At 41.9% G+C, this 18,588-nt stretch overlaps 1 protein-coding gene across 9 annotated transcripts in view; it reads right to left on the reverse strand.

The window, feature by feature from the left end:
• The window catches only part of UNC5C (unc-5 netrin receptor C), a 346,384-nt gene that overhangs the window by 180,204 nt on the left and 147,592 nt on the right, over nucleotides 1–18,588 (reverse strand). Inside the window, exon 2 of one of the 9 annotated variants that reach the window (XM_039541745.1) lies at nucleotides 8,014–8,042. The exons of the other annotated variants lie outside the window; for them this stretch is intronic. Within the exon in view, the coding sequence (XP_039397679.1) occupies nucleotides 8,014–8,020 (7 nt within the window). The 5' untranslated portion in view covers nucleotides 8,021–8,042. The remainder of the gene's footprint in view (nucleotides 1–8,013; nucleotides 8,043–18,588) is intronic. 9 annotated transcript variants of the gene reach the window in all.

Here is an 18,588-nt window from a genome sequence, read left to right on the forward strand (position 1 = left end):
TCAGCAAGCATTGTTTTTTACAAAATGGCCACACAAAAAAAATCAAAGCAGTTTCTGATACCTAGAGAAATCCCAGGACCTCTTATTGATATGGTGGCTGCTCGCAATTCACCTGATTCGACCTTCTCTTTTTGCCTGTACTTACCAACAGCAAACACCCTCATCACTGTCAAAGTGGAGAGAAATGTAATGAAAGTAAAGAAGAGAGACACTGGGATGTACTCTATGATAAAAGGCATACACCACACCTGAGCCAATCATCTCAAGCATAGCTTAATCTTTCCTGGCAGAACCATCTTTAGGGAGATACTCTCACACATGATGTAACAACCCATATCAGTGACTGTAGCTCTATCCACCAGAGTCCAAATATCCCAGCTTTTCTGAAATACCTGTAATTTTTTCAGAAAATGCTTGGTCCAACCATTCTAAATAGCTTACAGTCCTTCCAGGAAGCAGTCTCCACTTGGGAAGGTTTAGGCTGTGGTTAGTACATATGTGTGGATTTGAGCTAGGTTTTGGGGAGGGGAGGGAAAAGAGAGAAGAGAGTGACAAATGGCAACAGAAGGGAAAAAAATTCAATAATTAAAATTTACTATAGCCCATTTACTTGGGAAAATAATCTTTGTGCTTGTTGAATAGAGAGTGTGTTGCTTTGTTAGAATTCTCTCTCTCTCTCCCCACCCTCCCCCCAGTCTAGACTCCTGTTGTTTGTGCAGTGAAGAAGGTATTATTTACTAGCACTCAATCCCAGCCTGTTTACCAGCTGAGTCCTAGATTTTGGAAGCACTGGTAGTGGCTCCATAGTTGTGTCAAGATTTCTCTCACAGAAAAATTCAAATTCCTTTTTTGCACAGTTCAATGAGAAAATTTAGTCTTCAAATTCCCCACAGTTCAGTTGTTCAGAGGACAACTGAATGTTCAGCAACATTATTTGGATTTTAGAGCTGCTACTGTTTCAAGAGAAAACAATTACACTGCTAGTTTGGAAATTTGGCCCTGACAATCTCCTTTTTTTGGGGGTGGCTTCTGATGTGTTATCAACCAAAATTATCACACGTTCAAAACTCCACATGCCTGTACGCTTGCACATGCATTCAAACACCACTGCCTACCACCACCACATTTTGGGTGTAGGCCAGCTTGGCAACTGTAAAATTAAACAAAGTTATAATAATCTTTGTTATTGTACAAGCCAATGGATCTCTCTGAATCCACTCCATACGTCCATTCCCAATGCTGCTCAACCTGCCTCCTAACTCTGATCTCTGACCAACGTGACCCTGGGGAGGAAGGGCGGTAGGCTAAGCAGAAGAGTGCCCTGCTCCCCAGCAGGTATACCTCTGTCATTCGGACTCCCAGCCCCTGTCCCTATCCCACCCCAGCTCAGCCTCTCTCTCCAGCGGGCTGGCAAATCTGCCCTCAGACAAGTCATGTAAACAGCCCCCCACTCATGCAAGCCTCCCAGCCCCCACACTTCCATTAATTGGGCTGAGGGAACTCCAGTCCAATGGACCCAGTAAAGTTAATCAAAACAGAGCTCTGCTCAGGCCAACTACAGAGGGATCATCTCCCTCAATAGTGGAAGTCCAAGCTCTGCTTCACAGGAAGGTTTGCCAGACAGACAATCTCCTCTCACTGCCTCTTCAGTCCTAAGCCAGTCATGGATAATGGATAGCTGTACGTTGCAAGTGTAAGGAGGCTTGTTTTAGAAATGAGGAGTAAGTGGGTGCGTCTGGCTGTTATGGCGCGTGAACTGAGCTTGATGTGGATATCAGTGTGGCCTTATCTGGTATTTTTAATGATTTCTTTGATGGGACATTTCACTTGAGCAACTTAACTATACATTAATATACTGTGTATGTTCTACAAACCGCCATGATGTAACCAATACTCTGCTTATTCTGATCATGCATCACAGCCAACGAATACTAAGTAAATACCCATTACTTTGGAATGTTACACCACCTCTTGTATTATCTTGAAAATGCCCTGGCACTTGTTTGTCTAAATAACAGGAAGAATAACAGAAAATTATGAGGTTCGATGACCCAACAAAACCTGTATTTAGAAACAATAATTTTCCCCACCAACGCATTACTGCTGAGCTTCTTTCTGACAACCCTGGTGCATTGTCTTTGGGTAATTGTTTTGGGCGGCATACCTCTGACCTGATTTCTGTTGTTGGTTATTTGATCTGACATCCCCTTTCCCAAAGTGGGTATGTACATCAGGGGCATGGTGAAAAGCTGGTAATTGGCACGTACATATTTCTAACTGTATGTGGTGCACTGGTCCTTTTTCTATAGCACTTGTTTATTTATTGCAATTTAAAGACTCAAATAGGAGCTTTTCTGATGTTTTATTATGGACAGCTGTTCTGTAAATTACAAAGGATTTTATAGACTATAAGAAGTGATTCCCATGCAATCTGCTTTCTTAAGATAACTTACTAAAAGTCTTTTCTCTAGGCCTCAAGGCTTGCAGACAGAGTTTTGAATTTAAACAAGATTAAAGTTATGATAATGGTGTCCCATTATGAAATCTGTTCCAGGCTAGTTATACTGAGAAGCTGGAATAAAGCAGTACATCGTCATTTGTTTGTTATAAGGACTTATTTTGCATCTTTAAACTTGCATTAAATACACAATATGGCCATTAATTCACATATTTAACAGCCTTGGTGGATCATACTAATATGATGGAATAAATAACACTGCATGATGTTGATCTTTTCTAGAATGTGTTTGGTTTCTTTTCTTTTGTAAGAAAAATGTTATCTGCATTTTATCTATTTCCCCTTCAGATTCTAATCCTAGGCTTTTGCTAACTGAGGTCAATGCAGATTGAATTAAAAACCATTAATTTTTTTAAAAAATAATACTCTTGACGTTTTTATTTGCCTTCTGGGTTTTTTTGGGAATCTTTAGAGTTCACATTTTCCAGCTTTTCTCTGCAACCATGAGGGCTAGAAACATTTCTTTTTTTTAAATGAAGGCTGAGATTTTTCTTAAGAATGGGGTCATAAACTGGTCATCTGTGAGGGGTCAGAAAGGAATTTCATCATTGATGGAGCTTTTTACCAATGAGCTAGTATGCTTTGGGAAGTTTTCACCTTCATCTGGGGGTACTGGTTACTGCCATGATGCCAAATACACTTTTTTTGGGGGGGGGGTCATATCTGTTACTTCATGGCCACTGCACATACCATGAGGGGTTTTAACCTATGAATCCATATAATCACTGAGTCACTAGCCATGTCCTCAACTCCCTTCATGCCACCTTGCCCACAAACTCCCCACCATGGTGGAGTCAATACACTCTTGTGAAGTAAAGCTTCCCGATGCACAAGGATCATGGACTCTCTGAGTTCCATACACAATCATACCAGACTAGTCCTGCTGGGTTTTGGGCATACATATATATTTGGAGTGTGGGGAAGGGGCAGGATTTTGATCACAGGCAGGAAAGAAGACTAGTTGGATAGATGTTCTCAACCCGTACGGCGACTCCTTTTGTGTCCAACCTCAGAACGCAAGACATAAATTAATAATATTTATCACAGTTACCTCAGCATATAATGCTTAACATACAGTTTATCTAGAGACATGAAATGAGTTAGGCCAGCAAAGTTTACTGCTGGAAGATGCTGTTCCTCAAATAAACTTTTATATGAATTACAGGAACAGATAGAAACATACCGTTGTTTTTCCTATATGAGAAAGAGTTAAAAAAAATCAATTGTTAAAAAACCAAAACTATCTATTTTTATTTGCTGTGAAAACAATCCTGCTGTTTTGATAGAAAGGAAGGTGAAGTTTGCTGTGAGGATACAGTTAAAAGCAACTTAGTGGTGCTGGCAACCTTGAAGAAAGAGAAAATAGAATTTGAACCAAAAAAATAACCTCACTCTCCTACATTCTCAACACCTAAAACAACAGGCTGTGAAAATGGTTTCATTAAAAAATAACAAGCACATCCTCACCAGGGGATAGATCGGGGCAAACTGAATAAAAAATTCTTCAATCATTGCTCAAGTAGGTCAGCTAGAATTAATTCAAAGGGCAAACATTCAAACTGAGCCTGCCATCCCCCACCCCCCAGACCTCACTGCAGCCACCCCTTTGCATGTCCCTTTCCCCACCCTTTGACAAGCCCAAGTGGAGAGAGCGGGACTGACTAATTTTGAACAAAGCACTCGACAAAATGGGCCACTTTCTGTTCTCAAATATAAATTCAGAGTCAAGGGAGTTACTCTGAACTTACACCAGTGAAACCTGGAGCAGAATCTGGAGATATGTCTCTCAAACAGGTACAAATTCAAACAGTACCAATTATAATGTAACTGAAACAAATTAGAATCCCCATCTAATAAACTGGGGCTGAAAGGCACCCTACTCCATTCACAAAGCAAAAAACCTTGGCACCAGGCCCGAAGGCTAAAAAATGTGAACTCTATCAGATCAATGTGGAAAGGAAATTCCAGTAGATAGATTTCAAACAAAAAAAGCCCATCCAGCAGTGCCCAGCAAGAGCACACCCAGCTGACTTCAGTTGCTGTAGCAGTGCATTAGGACGAAGGTGGTCTCTCAGACAGAGTAAATCGGTCTGCTTGGGAGGTCATTCACATTGGTCAGTCCTTCTGTCAATATGAAGCAGCACTGAGGTATTGTATAGTACTAATTCCCTTAATGGCTTTCAGCTATAAGCTTTTTATACACTGCAAGGCTGGCAGATTACTAGATGTGCTTAGAAACATATTTATCTTGCAGTAATGTGTTTTATAAATTATTATTTTGTTTTAAATCCCCTCTCTCTTTTCCCGGGTGAGCCATTCTCTCATTTATATGAAGGGAGAAAATGCAGGTCACCATCAAAGTAAAGTTATTGTATATTTTTTTTTCTGCACAGACTCTAATAAAATGTTATTAAAAATAAAAAACTACCTTTTCAAACATAAGTTTTAAAGTGAGCTTGTGAAATTCAGGCAGGAGAGGTTAACTCTGGAGGGTGCACTTTCTCAACAGTTTTCTTCCAAGCCCTGTCTAATGTAACAGCTGTTGTAGTTTAAGTCTTTTCTCTCCCACTGTCCTAACAAAGCTAATTAACCCTATCCTTAGAAAAAGCACATCCTGCTGGTATAATAAAGATGTGCCATTTTCTCTACACTGCCAATTATGGAATACGCAGAGTGGAGACCAGCGTCTAAGTTCTGTCCAGATTCCCAATTTGTAGACTCACAATGCAGAAATTGAACTGAAAACACAACCAGGTTTTTTCAACACCATAGGAAACATATGTAAGCAGACAGAAGAAATACATGAAGTTGGACCCTTATGGAGACTAGATGCATATCATGTCTATACTGGATTACAGTAAAGATTAATTCAGAGAGATTTACAAAAAATATAGGCTCTTTTTTTTAAAGGAAAAAGCTCATCCTTCTACATCACTTAAATCATAATAGTTCCACTGATATCAATGGGAATTTTGCCATTGATTTAAGTGGGCTCTTAAGCTGGTCGCATGGGAAGAAAACAGTGATTATAAACACAGTGGGAGTAGGATCATGCTCCTGGAAGTCAATGGCACTATTCCAGTGAGAGAAGGACTGGGACCTTAGTTTTTGTTGTAGTGTCTTGTGAATCCAATATTTACAGGAACAGGAGTAATACTGGGTGTTCTCCAGCACTGTTGTTTCACTAGGGTGACCAGACACCCCGATATTAGGGGCTCTGTCTTATATATATGACAGTACCCCATCTCTCCTCTTGCCCCCCAAAAAGGTGTCCTGGTTTTTCACAGTTGCTGTCTGGTCACACTATGTTACACACAGTTTTGCAGTCTATGACTTCAAGCCCCCAAAGTGGTAACAACTTTAGAGAGCTTACGTGATTTACTCAGGACAAAGAGACGTAGAGGATTTTGTCCATAGCTTGCCTTACAAACACATCCCTTTTGGACAACTACTTTTTCTGAGAGCTCTCTCTCATTCTATGGAGAGGTGAGGTGTGCTTTTGATTAATATACGCTAAGGGTGTGTTCCAGGCCAAAACAGAGCATATGACATCCACTGCCAGTGGAAGCAGAGGCTTCTGCAGAAACAGCATTTAGATATCTCACATCATTTTACATTACATTCCTAGGCATGCTGGTACAATATGGTGCCGATAAAGCCCCCAGCTAAATTCAGCACTTAGGTGAAATGGAGTTAAACTTTGTCAATGTGCTCAGGAAATAATGACTGACATAATGGTGTACTTCAAATAGCTAAGCCTAGTCTTGAGGGAATAGAGGACATTTAAATAAGCTCTTATGTGCAAGGCAAGGAGTACAGATCACTTTATTGTACTATTACAAAGATTATCAGCAAAAACATTATCCTAAATTCTCATTTATATTTTAGAGCAGTTTTTCTATTAATTGTCTATGTTCTTCTCATACTTCATACTTCAATGTGTCCAAGGCCAGTTTCAGTTTTATAGAATTGGCATCTTTATTACACCCTTGAGCTACAATTTTCCAACAAGAATTGTCTAAATGCAGGTTTTTTTCACTTCCTGTGTAAATTGAGACAAAGGATTCTGTGTCTATAATCAAACCCTCCACTTGGCTCTCTCAGACAATTTGGCTAATCAGAAGAAGCTATTTTCCATCCCAACCCACAGGGAGAAACATTTCCCTGTTGAAGACCTGAAAGTATTTGGTTCCTTCCTCCCCCCTCCCCCCCCGCTTCCCTCCCTGATATCCCTAAAACAGGAAACAATCAAGTCTAGAATTTAACATAATTCCTTAAATTTTTGCTATCTGGCCTCTTATCCAACATTATCTAGTCCGAAACACATTCTTTATAATTCCTCCACCTACTTCACAATCTTTCCCGCAACTTCTCTCTGTGAAGTCTCTTTGACATGCCACCTAATTAATTTCCTTCTTGAAGTTTGTATTTGGAAGATAAACTAGTATTTCACTTAGGAATTAAAACAAAAGAGGGGAGTCATACCCATTTGTACTCTGTTTCTGTTGCAAATTATATGTAGCTGGGAAAATTTACAGCATTGATTTTAAACCACACATAAACAAAACATCTGGACTTTATCTTAATGAGATAAAGTTTGGTCAATGCTTTCTCAGTGGAATGATTTTTTACTATATAATTGGTAGCAACAATTTCAGCGATGTCCTCTTTCTGCCAACAGTGCATTCTAAGTGGAAATGAGGGAGCTGCAGAAGGCACAGCCCTTCTGATGGGAAGTAGGTTTTTATCTAATTAGAGGAAGTCATAGTAGAAAAAGATCCAGTTTATAACACGGAAGATTTTTTTAAAAAGCATTTTGCTGACATCTCAAATTTCCTGAACCATATAGAAGAAAATATTGTCTCTCCGTGAAATTCCAAAACATAAAACATTCACTTTAGATATGTGCTTTGTAAACCTAGGCAGGGAAGCTGCTGTTCATATTCCTGTAGCAACAACAACAACAAAAAGCATAAAAAGCAACAAAATAAAGCAAACACTTCCTACCTACTGCAATAATTTGCCAATCCAACCCTCCCAAGGAGGCAGTTTTCCTATTCAACTAAGCTCTGATGATTTGGAAGATGTTCCTATGAGCCCCTTGTTAAAGGGCTAGTCTTCTGATCCCCTGGGGGGGAAATCTCAGCTTTCACGTAAAAAAAAAGTCTCTAGTCCTTTTCTTTGTGAAGCTAGCCGTGAAAATATAAATGATGCAGACTGATTGTTAGGAGTGAAAGGAATACGCAGCTGGGCTCCATTTCTGCTTGGAGTGGGGAACGCAAATATACCTTCCTTTCCTCCACCCCCTCACACACTTTTAAAGTAAAATAGGTCAATTAAGTTTGGAGAGGATGCCAAAGTGTTGTCTCACTAGCCCTCCCCAAAATCCTTAGGCTAGACCCATGCATAGGGGTGCGATAATAGATAGCAATCAATTTCACAGAGTGCCCCCTTTTTTTTGTATTATGGAGCCTCTTTCCCTCTTCAATCCATACCTCTCATTTGTGGTCGACCTTCTCTGGATCTATGTTGGAAAAAAGAAAGGATCAAGAGAAGGTTTTATATATAGGGAAGGTTAGTAAGGTTATCTAAATAAGGAGGGTTAGTAAGACAACACTTCAGCATCCTCTACAAACGTCACTGACCCATTTTTAAAAGTGTGTGAGTGTGTCATTTTGGGATGAAACGAGCAAACATGAATAAATATTCAAGGTGAGGACATACTATAGATTTATACAATGGCATTATAATGCTATTTCCTTCTTAATTCAGTCTAACGTCAGCTTTCTGACAACCACCACTTCATGCTGAGCAGACATCTTCAATCAGCTATCTATATTGATGCTTAGATCTTGGGATCATTTATACTTCTTACAAGCCTGAAGTGATCTTTCTAGGCAAAGGCAGGATTAGGCGTCTGGCTGCCTGAACAGTGATAAATGAGGTGTTGTATAAAGCAGCAGTTCTCAAACTTCATTGCACTGCGACACCCTTCTGACAACAAAAATTACTACATGACCCGAAGAGGGAGACCGAAGACTGAGCCCCCCGCCCCACTACCCGAGCCCTGCCACCTGGGATGGGGAGGCCAAAGCTGAAGCCCAAGGGTTTCTGCCCTGGGCATGGGGCATATAACCTTAGCCCTGGGTGATGGGGCTTGAGCTTTAGACTTGCTGGAGCCCAGGGCCAACACCAGCCTTGGCAACCCAATTAAAATGGGGTCCTGACCCACAGTTTGAGAACCCCTGGTATAAAAGCATTGCGGGACACAGCCTCACATGCCCCTTATTACCTCTGCAGTATAGGGTAAGCCAATACTCCCCGGCGCAATCCTGCTATGACTTCACCCTCATCCCATCCAGGCACACCTCCCACTGGGGCCCTGGCCACTGCCTGGAGTGTTTGCTGCCCTTCCCCTCCAGATGCTGTCCAGACCTCCAGCCACATTATGATTGGTCCATGCTGAGTGTGCTCTGGAAGAACGGGTTCTATGCACCACTGATCTCATCTATTATAATCAAAGGGACACTCCCTTGTGCACCTGCAACAGAGCAGCCATAATCTGTCCCTTTATCTATCCCTACAGTTAATTTGGAACCTACCTGTATGTAATAACAGTGTTAAATCATTCCTTCCAATGTGTGTTACTTTGCACCTATCTGTACTGAATTATATTGCCAAACTACCTAGTTTTGTTAGGCATTTCAGTGCACCTCACAACTCCCACTATTAACTAAGCAGACTAATATAGTGTCACGAGCCACTTCCCTACTCTCCCCCTCTTCTAAATCATTACTAAAGACATTATGTGTATTTAACAACACCTGTTCTAGTACTGATCCCTGCAGCAACATATTAACAACCTTCTTCCATTCTGACACTTAGGTATTTATTCCTCTCTCTCAACCAGCTGTGGATCTATGACAGGAACTGATTTTACCTCTCACCTTCTAGTTACAAATTTCCTTAACAGACTTTGGTGAAAAACTTTTTATAAAGTATTTTGAAGGAATAAATAAATTATATTCCCTGTTCTCCTAGCTACTTTTTTTTTGTTAATTCTGTCCAAGAATTCTAGTAGATTATACAAGCCACACTAGCTTAAATTTAGTCATCTAAACACTTTATAAATCTACCCTGTTTCAACAATTTTCCAGGAATTGAAGCAAAACTCATTGATTTACATACAATTCCTTAGACCACACCTGTTTTAAAAAAGTGGCTACCGTGTTGATATGCAGCATACAAAGTTGTTGTCAATTATATGTTACATATTTTTTGTTCGTAGTTCTGCTACTTTGGTCTTCAATTCTTTCTGAACTCTCAGATGAATGCCATCTGGTCCTAATGATTTATTGAGATTAAATGTCCCAAGTTGATCTATTCTATCTTTTTTGATGCCTCCGTCAATGAAACTCTCTTACTGTCACTATCTGTAAAGCGTGAACTCATGCTGAGTATGTCCTCATCGTTCTCTGTGGTGAAGACCAATGAAAAGAAATCATGCACCAATGACTCTAATCTCCTTATCCCCTTTGATTATCCCTTAATATGTTGGTGGACCTGCTGATTTCTGAGAGCTTCCTACTCCTGACATACTTACATATTTTCCTGATGTTTCTCTTTATACTTTTGGCTATATGGGTCTTCCTGTTTCCTCATAGCCCTCAATCTCTGTGTTGCATCTTGCCTCCCAATACTTTTTATTCTCTTCTATAATTATCACTTGCGATGGATTTCCATTTTTAAAAGATGCTTTGGGGCCCGAGTACATTCTGTAACTTGATTCTCAACTTTGCTTTTTGTTTTTTTCTGGGACATGCTTACTTATGCTTGGTGACTCTAAGAGGAGTAAGGTATTCCACAGTAGCTCCCATCTTCACTTCCTTATTTAAAAAAACAACCTTCTTGAAGTTTGATGTCACAGTACTAAATCTTTGTAAGATCTACTTTATGAGAATGTCAGACTTAATTATAGTATGGTCACTATCACCTAGTGGCTCAGGGAACATTTTTCAGAAGCAGCTATGTGACACCCTCTACTGAATATGAATGGACTTAAACACATGCTTAAGTTTTTCTTAAATTGGGGTCTATCTATCCGTTTAGCTCATTGTCAAAAATGCCTCAATCCACCAAAATCTCTCTTAAAATTACCAAGTTTTTTTCCCTATGGTTTAAAATATTTTTTAAGTAAAGCAGGGAAAAAAGTTCATCAGCTTCTGTGGTATATATATATATATATATATATATATATAAACTCTTGGAAATGCCTTTATTTTAAGTAGCAGGACACACCCATGAAGCTGGGAGATGAACAGAGAGATCATTTTCTAGCCACTACTAACAGAAGCAGAAAGTTACTCCGTTTCCTGTTACCAATGTGTCCAGTAAACAGGATTAAGCTAAAGAGACTGTTTAATCCACTGAAAAGCTGCATTATTTTAGTCTATTCAGTCCAACATGGGGGGGAGGGGTGGAAGCTGATTTTTTTTAAAATTCCCTTTTATTTTTTCTATGGCCACAAACTATAACAACCCTAGAATGGACATTGAAAAGAACCTCTACTAAAAATACTAACTGCTAGATAGATTTTTGAGGCCCTCACTCTGCCAATCAAAAAGAGTTTTGCCTGGGGGAGAATTATATCCTGCAGGTGACTCCACATGGGCAGAAATCAATGGAGCGCCACACAGGCTCAGAGGTCTCCCCACAGGGAGTCACTTTCAGGGTCAGGTCCTCAGAACCGCAAGCATTTGGGGCTTGGATCAGACCCTCATTCCAGTAATAATACTTAGCTCTGACATAGCACTTCTCACATTCTAATTTAATAGCTAATCAATCCATCACAATTCTCCTTGAAGTAATTAAGCATTTTTACTATTTACATAGGGTGAGAACATGCCCAGGCTTTTGGACATGTCTAACTTACCTCATTGCAGTCATTCTTGTTCAATGATGTACTCATGTGAATTCACTTACACATATTCATACATGTGGCCAGGATTGGGTGCTTAGCATAAAGAGCTATAGGTGGTGGAAATCTAGGAGATCTCTGACCACTTGGACCCAAGGTTCCACACAGGCACTGCAATAATTCTCCCTTAGAACACAAATTCATCCAAACCTAGCTCAATTAAGATACAAATCTTCTCCACAATGTCTCTCATCTATGAATGCAAATATGAAAAATACTAACGAACGGTAAACACTCCACCTGATTGGTTATCCCTAGAAAGTTATTGAAGAAGAGAGCCTGCCTCTTTGTGACAAGTACGATGTTTACCAAATGCAAAAATCAATAGCATCACTGCATTTGGAAGTCTAGACATTAGACTGGAGTGCTTAGTAAGAGAATGTATTATATAGACAGACAGAGATCCATCTGCCTATTTAACCCAACAGAATGGTAGAATTATATCACTGACACTTACTGACATGATATGGGTGAAGAGATCGCTGTCTGAAGGTACATGGTGTGCCTAGGGCAAGTAGAACAAACAGAAAAGAAGACAGAATCCTTACATATGACAAAATGCTGAGCTTCTCAAATATTTCCTAAGCATTCAAAATGATGAAGCCACAAAACAAGCCATAGGTTGCTGTATATTGTTTCCCCTGTGACATGCTTGCTGGAGTTAAGCTTGGGAAAGTGGAGCAGAGAAAAACCAGTCGGCCTAACTTCAATGCTTGGAAAGATACTAGATCCATTTTATTAAACAATCAGTTTGGAAAAACCTGGAGGATAATAGGATTATAAGGAAGAGTCATCATGGATTTATCAAGAACAGATCATGCCAAACCAACTTAATTTCCTTCTTTGATAGCATTACTGACCTAGTGGATAGAGAGGAAATAATAGACACAATATACCTTGATTTTAGTAGGGCTTTTGACATAGTCTCACATGACATTCTCATAAGCAATCTAAGAAAATGTTGTCTAGATGAAATTAGTATAAGGTGGGTGCACAATTGGTTGAAACCATACTCAAAGAGTAATTATCAATGGCTGGCTGTTACATTGGGAGGTCATATCTAGTGGGATCCCCCAGAGGTCAGTCGTAGGTCCAGTACTATTCAATATTTTCATCAATGACTTAGACAATGGAGTAGAGAGTGTGCTTATAACATTTGTAGATGACACCAAGCTGGGAGGGGTTGCAAGCACTTTGGAGGATAGGCTTCAAGTTCAAAATGACCTTGAGAAATTGGAGAATTGATCTGAATTCAATAAGATGAAAGTCAATAAAGACAAATGCAAAATACTTCACTTAGGAAGGAAACATCAAATGTATAGCTACAAAATGTGGAATAACTGTCTAAGGGCTTGGCTACACTTGAGAGTTGCAGTGCTGGGAGTTACAACGCTGGTCGTACAGCTGTGTAGGGAAAGCACTGGTGTGTGGCCACATTCATAGCTACCAGCGCTGCAGTGTGGCCACATTTGCAGCATTTGCAGCGCTGTTGGGAGTGATGCATTATGGGCAGCTAGCCCAGCGTTCAAGTGGCAGCAACGTGCTTTTCAAAAGAGGGGGGGTGGGGTATAGTGTGACAGGGAGCGGGGGCGGGGGAGAGAGAGAGAGAGAGAGAGGGGATTTTTGGAGCCGACACTAGCTCCCTGCCTTGCAAAATCAGAAAATTTTCCCGACCCCTTAGTCTTAACTGCAAACAGCCTGCAGACCAGATGAGTAGCACAGACTCCCTTTCTCTCCCCTCTCCCCCCGTTTCTCTCGTCAAGCAAACACACAACCCCTGTGAATGAGGCAGGCAGGGGTTTATCTCATTTGATTGTTCACAGTCAGTTACAGATTGATCACAGCAAACAGGAGCTGTGTTTGTTTTTTAGATAAGCAGCTCCGGGAGCCCTGAGTTCACAACAAAACAAAGAGAGGCTGCATAACAAAACAAAGAGAGTAATTTAATTAAAAGCATTCTGGGATATCTCCTAATACCCTGGAGGCCAATAACAGCGCTGGTGTGTGGCCACACCTGACGAGCAGCGCTGCATCACCAGCGCTGCACTCGTTATACCCCAAGCAGACCAGGTGTTCAGCCAGCGCTGCAGCCAGGGAGTTGCAGCGCTGGATGTGCCTTGCAGGTGTGGACAGTTACTAAGTTGCAGCGCTGGAAAGCCTCCACCAGCGCTGCAACTCTCAAGTGTAGCCAAGCCCTAAGTGGTAGTACTGCTGAAAATGTGCTGGGGGTTATAGTGGATCACAACTGAATACGTTGTCAATGTGATGCAGCTACAAAAAAGGCTAATATGATTCTGGGGTGTATTAACAGAAGCATTCTATGTAAGACACAGGAGGTAATCGTCCTGCTCTACTCAGCACCGGTGAGGCCCCAGCTAGAGTACTGCGTACTGAGCACCACAATTTAGGAAAGATGCGGACAAAGTGGAAAGAGTCCAGAGGAAAGCAGCAAAAATGATAAAAGGTTTAGATAACCTGACCTATGAGGAAAGGTTAAAAGAACTGGGCATGTTTAGTCTTGAGAAAAGAAGACTGAGGGGGGACCTGATGACAATCTTCCAATATATTAAGGGCTGTTAGAAAGAGGATGGTGATCAATTGTTCTCCATGTCCACTGAAGGTAGGACAAGAAGTAATGGGCTTAATCAGCAGCAAGGGAGCTATTGGGAAAAACTTTCTAACTATAAGGGTAGTTAAGCTCTGGAATAGGCTTCCAATAGGCTTCATTGGAAGCTTTTTAAAACAAGCTGGACAAACATGCATATGAAGAAGTGGGTTTTTTACCCACAAAAGCTTATGCCCAAATAAATCTGTTAGTCTTTAAGGTGCCACTGGACTCCTTGTTGTTTTTGTCAGGGATGGTCTTCTAGGTTTACTTGGTTCTGCCACTGCACAGAGGGCTGGACATGATGATTTTGCAAGGTCCTTTCCAGCCCTACATTTCTATGGTTCAATGATGGTTCACTCCCTATTCAGCTATTTTAGATAAATAAAAGAAGGGCACCTATGATATCTGCCACTTTGGCCAATCCACCAGGGAGTGAACCAGGGGCTTGCAGAGCTAAAAGCAAGAGTCTCTAGTAGCTTGAGCAAAAGACTCAGACTCTGCAGCCCTGGTCTGCCACAGGCTCACATGCTCCGTGGACTGAGCTCAGAGGGGGACAGATAACACACATTGACTGCCCAGTGGGTTATACATGTACTAGTGGAGTATTGCAGGATTAGAGTTAAAAGTGATCTCGGGGTTAGTAATTAGATAGAGAGATTTTCACCTTGAGATCAGTGGTTTGCTATCTATCTATTGATCTTTTTATGGCCCCTATCACTGGAGTCTCTGCAAGTGAAATGAATCTCTATGGTAACGCCATTCAGTTTAATACAGTTGCACCAAGAATGAATTTGTCCCTCGGTGACTAAGCTCAATTGTGTCCCAGACAGTTTGCTATCTGATGGCTGCTTTTGTAGTCTTTGAACTGAGCTTGATCGTCTTAGTCTAGTTCTGCTTGGACAAGTGCCCATCCAACAAACACAGCACTATACTTGGCACCCTTTCTGGCAGTCTTACTGCAGAGGCCAAGGACTAAATGGAGACTTATCCATCCTCTCTCTAAAAAGTGGCACCTTCAGAAAAATGTTGAGACATAGTGGGTGGGGCAATGTAAGGAAGTTCATGCTGCTGCTACCTGTGCTATTCTCTGGAAATCTAGAGCACATCTGTCTCCCAGGGCTGTCAATTCACAAGCAATAAATTTGCTAAGTTAAAAAAAAAAAAAGACATTTCAGCACAATTGGAGAAGTTCGTAAGATGCTGTTCATGTTGAAACAACCCTGTAGCGCAAACTGCTACTGTGGAGAATGAAGAGCGAATGAAAAAGGATACTTCGCTGATGGAAGGAGGAGGGGGACATGGCAACCTTTGGCTAGAAAAAAATCAAGCCTGAGGCACAAAAGTGGGGCACTTATTGAACGTGTCTGACAGCACCAGATACACTCTAAGCATTAAGTAGACGACAGCCGTCTGCTCAGAGGCATAGGACAGCACTCAGAGTTTCTTTTTGTCCTTTTTCCATCCCCCCATTTAACTAATACACAGAATCAAAGGACCTCTCTAAGTCAGACTTCATCTGCCTCAGGGCTGAGGAATGCAAGATCAGCCACTCATGATCACCACCTGGCTCCCTGTGGGCCCACTAATGGTCTGAGGGCACAGGAATAATGTGATTTGTCAGGAAGGGGACAAATGCTGCAATAACAATGTCCACCTAAACTGAGGCAACAGCTCGGTTTAATTGTCCCTGCAAGACACCCTTGCTGGAGTTAAGCTTGGGAAAGTAGAGTAGAGACAGACATTATTTGCCTGTCCTTTATTGAAAATTTCAGGAAAACCAAATGTTCCTGTCCCCAGGGACCCAAGCAAGGAGGCCGAGTGACAGGAAAGACAAATGCCTCCTACTGCCAGTGACAGACCTAACTTAGAAATATAGGAAATAGTATCATAACTTTCTGCTTTAAAATGTCTTTATTAGAGCAACAAGATTTATGTTTCAGGTTCTGGAGAGAGGGGACAAGAAAAACCTTGAACTGTACAAGTGTGTGTGTGTGTGTGTATGGGTGGGGGGGGTGTCTGTCTCTATCACAGCCAGCTTATTGAATCAGGTGCCAAGAGGGCAAGGCTATTAAAGATAAAGTACTCTACCTTTGGGTAGCAAGAACTTCTCAGCTGTTTGCAGTTTCCATGAGTTTAGTTCTCTTCAGAACCTCTAAAGCAATACAAAACATGATTGAATTTTGCATGATGTAAGATGCATCCTCAAGGAGTAACCATAGTTGCCTTTTTTATATTTATATCTTGTACATACAGCAGATATGTAGAGAACATGTTATTCTGAAGGGTAGTTATTTGCGTGTGCACTAGAGAGAGAATCTAAGGATATATCTACACTCCAATGTACGCCCAGGGTTCAAATTCAGGCTCAAGCCTAATCCCTCTTCAATCTACACACAAATCGTGCTAACGCGGGGCTTGGATCAAGGGTCCCAGGACCCCGTGGACATGGAGGGTCCAAGCCTGAGTCAAACCAGGACCCAGGGTTCAAGCTTTACAGTGTAGACACAGCCCCACTGGACTTGTGTTCTAGGAATCCACCAAACGTATCCCACAATCCCATGGGCTGACTTTCTTTTCACTCTGGACAGTCAAGTTTGGTAAAAAGTCAATTCTTCCCACACTGCACCACGAACAAAGGGCTACATTTTGGGAGGATGCTAGGAAGTCTGGGATATGAATGATTGGACTCAGGCCCACATAATGCAGTGTAGATGCTGGAGTCATAGATTGGAACCCAGGGTTCAATAATTCCTAACCTATGGCTACAAATGAGTTTAGATGCACAATCCCTAGGTTAACAAACCTGGGGTCTGCTAACTTGAGTTCTACTAATCCGGGATTTACAAAGGAAAAAAGGAAAAAAGGAAAAGTAATAACCAAAAAATTGGTTGGCCTCAACTGTACTGACCAAACTGTTAGAATAAAACATTTTAAAACTGCATTTGAAAGATAATTAAATTTCAGTGAGGAAAGAGCTAAGTATTACTTACATTTATGAAAACCTGTGTGTGACTTGTACACATGTTTAAATCCATTGATTTTTGCTTGTTTGTCTTCTTTAAAAATATTTTTAAATGCTAGCAGATGCACATTCAGAAATGGACCATTGTTCAGGATAGCCCTTCTTTCTATCAGCAGCATGGTATATAAGCGGTTGATAAAAATAAGAGAAAAAAATCTGAATATAGGACAGAATCTCTGACCTATATTCCAACATGCTTCCCCACCCACCTTGACAATAGGGCTGATTGGAGACATTGCTTTAAAAAAAACAAACAACAACAAAAAAATAAAACAGTGGACTGGATCGTAACTTCATAATCTGAGTAAGGGGCAGTGCTTAGCTGCACTCTGCCAGCAGCAGACCAGAGAAAGAACCATAACTCAAAGTCATAATTCCTCTTTTGCTCCCTCCTTATCCTGCATGGGGAGTAAATTACTTCCCTTCTATGGGGAGCAGGTTACTCCTTCCCCTGCACCTGGCCAATGAGTAAGGGGAGCAGAAGTAGGGTTCCTCCCACTTCTTGCTCTCTAAACCACTTACTTGCAATGTCGGGGAGCAGTGAGCAGGGCGTTTTGGCGCCGGCCCCAAGCAGTCGCGCAGGCGCCCGCCGCCGCGCGCAGAGGGCAGCGGAGCTCAGCATGGGCGGAGGATCCGCTGTCCCTGGTGCCGGGCTGGGCTGGACCCCCCCGCGGCGCGCGCGGCGGCCGCGCTGCGGCGCGTGCTGGCTGCGCTGTGCGCTGTGGGAGGAGGTCCAGAGCAGCAGGAGATGAGCGCCCGCCGCTCCGCGCCCAGTCATGCGCGGCAGGTCCGTCCATCTCGGCTCTCCGACCTCCCGCGCATGACTGGCCGCGGTCGTCCGGCCCTGCGCCCGCCGCGCCGCGGCGCAGGACTCCCCCTAGATTTGGCCACCCTAGGCAACAGCTTGTTTTGCTGGTGCCTAGAGCCGCCCCTGGCAGTGAGAGAGTTGCTCCGGCTCTTGACCATAGCTGGAATCAAAATTTGAGCAGGGGACAAAGGGGGTGGGGGCTTACTCATCCTTACTTATTTGCATAGCCAAGTAAGACTATGACAATCTTATTCTGGGTGCCCTAGTCCTGCATTTCCTGTAGTGTGGGGCATATGTGACCCACCAAGTTCACCATTTCTAAACAAATTGGCACTGCATATTAATATGGAAAACATTCAGATACCTGACTATAATGAGGCTCTTAGAAACTTGCAGTTTCTGAAAGTTTAAATAAAGAAACACACTCTTTCTTCTGTTATCAGCTTTTGTCTAATGATGTCCCAGCCTCACCCTCCTTTTCTATAATGTACTTCTAGGGCCCAATGGCCGGGGATACACTATGGACTGGCCCCTATAGAGTCGGTTCATCGCAGCTTGGCACCAGATAGAGAAACGCCTCGGGTTCAATTCACAGTGTGTTGTATAAACGTTTTTAATGGCTTCTGTTTGTGTGGGTTGAACACCACAGAATTTC

Source organism: Mauremys reevesii, linkage group 5, assembly GCF_016161935.1.
Source record: "Mauremys reevesii isolate NIE-2019 linkage group 5, ASM1616193v1, whole genome shotgun sequence".
Lineage (NCBI taxonomy): Eukaryota > Metazoa > Chordata > Testudines > Geoemydidae > Mauremys > Mauremys reevesii.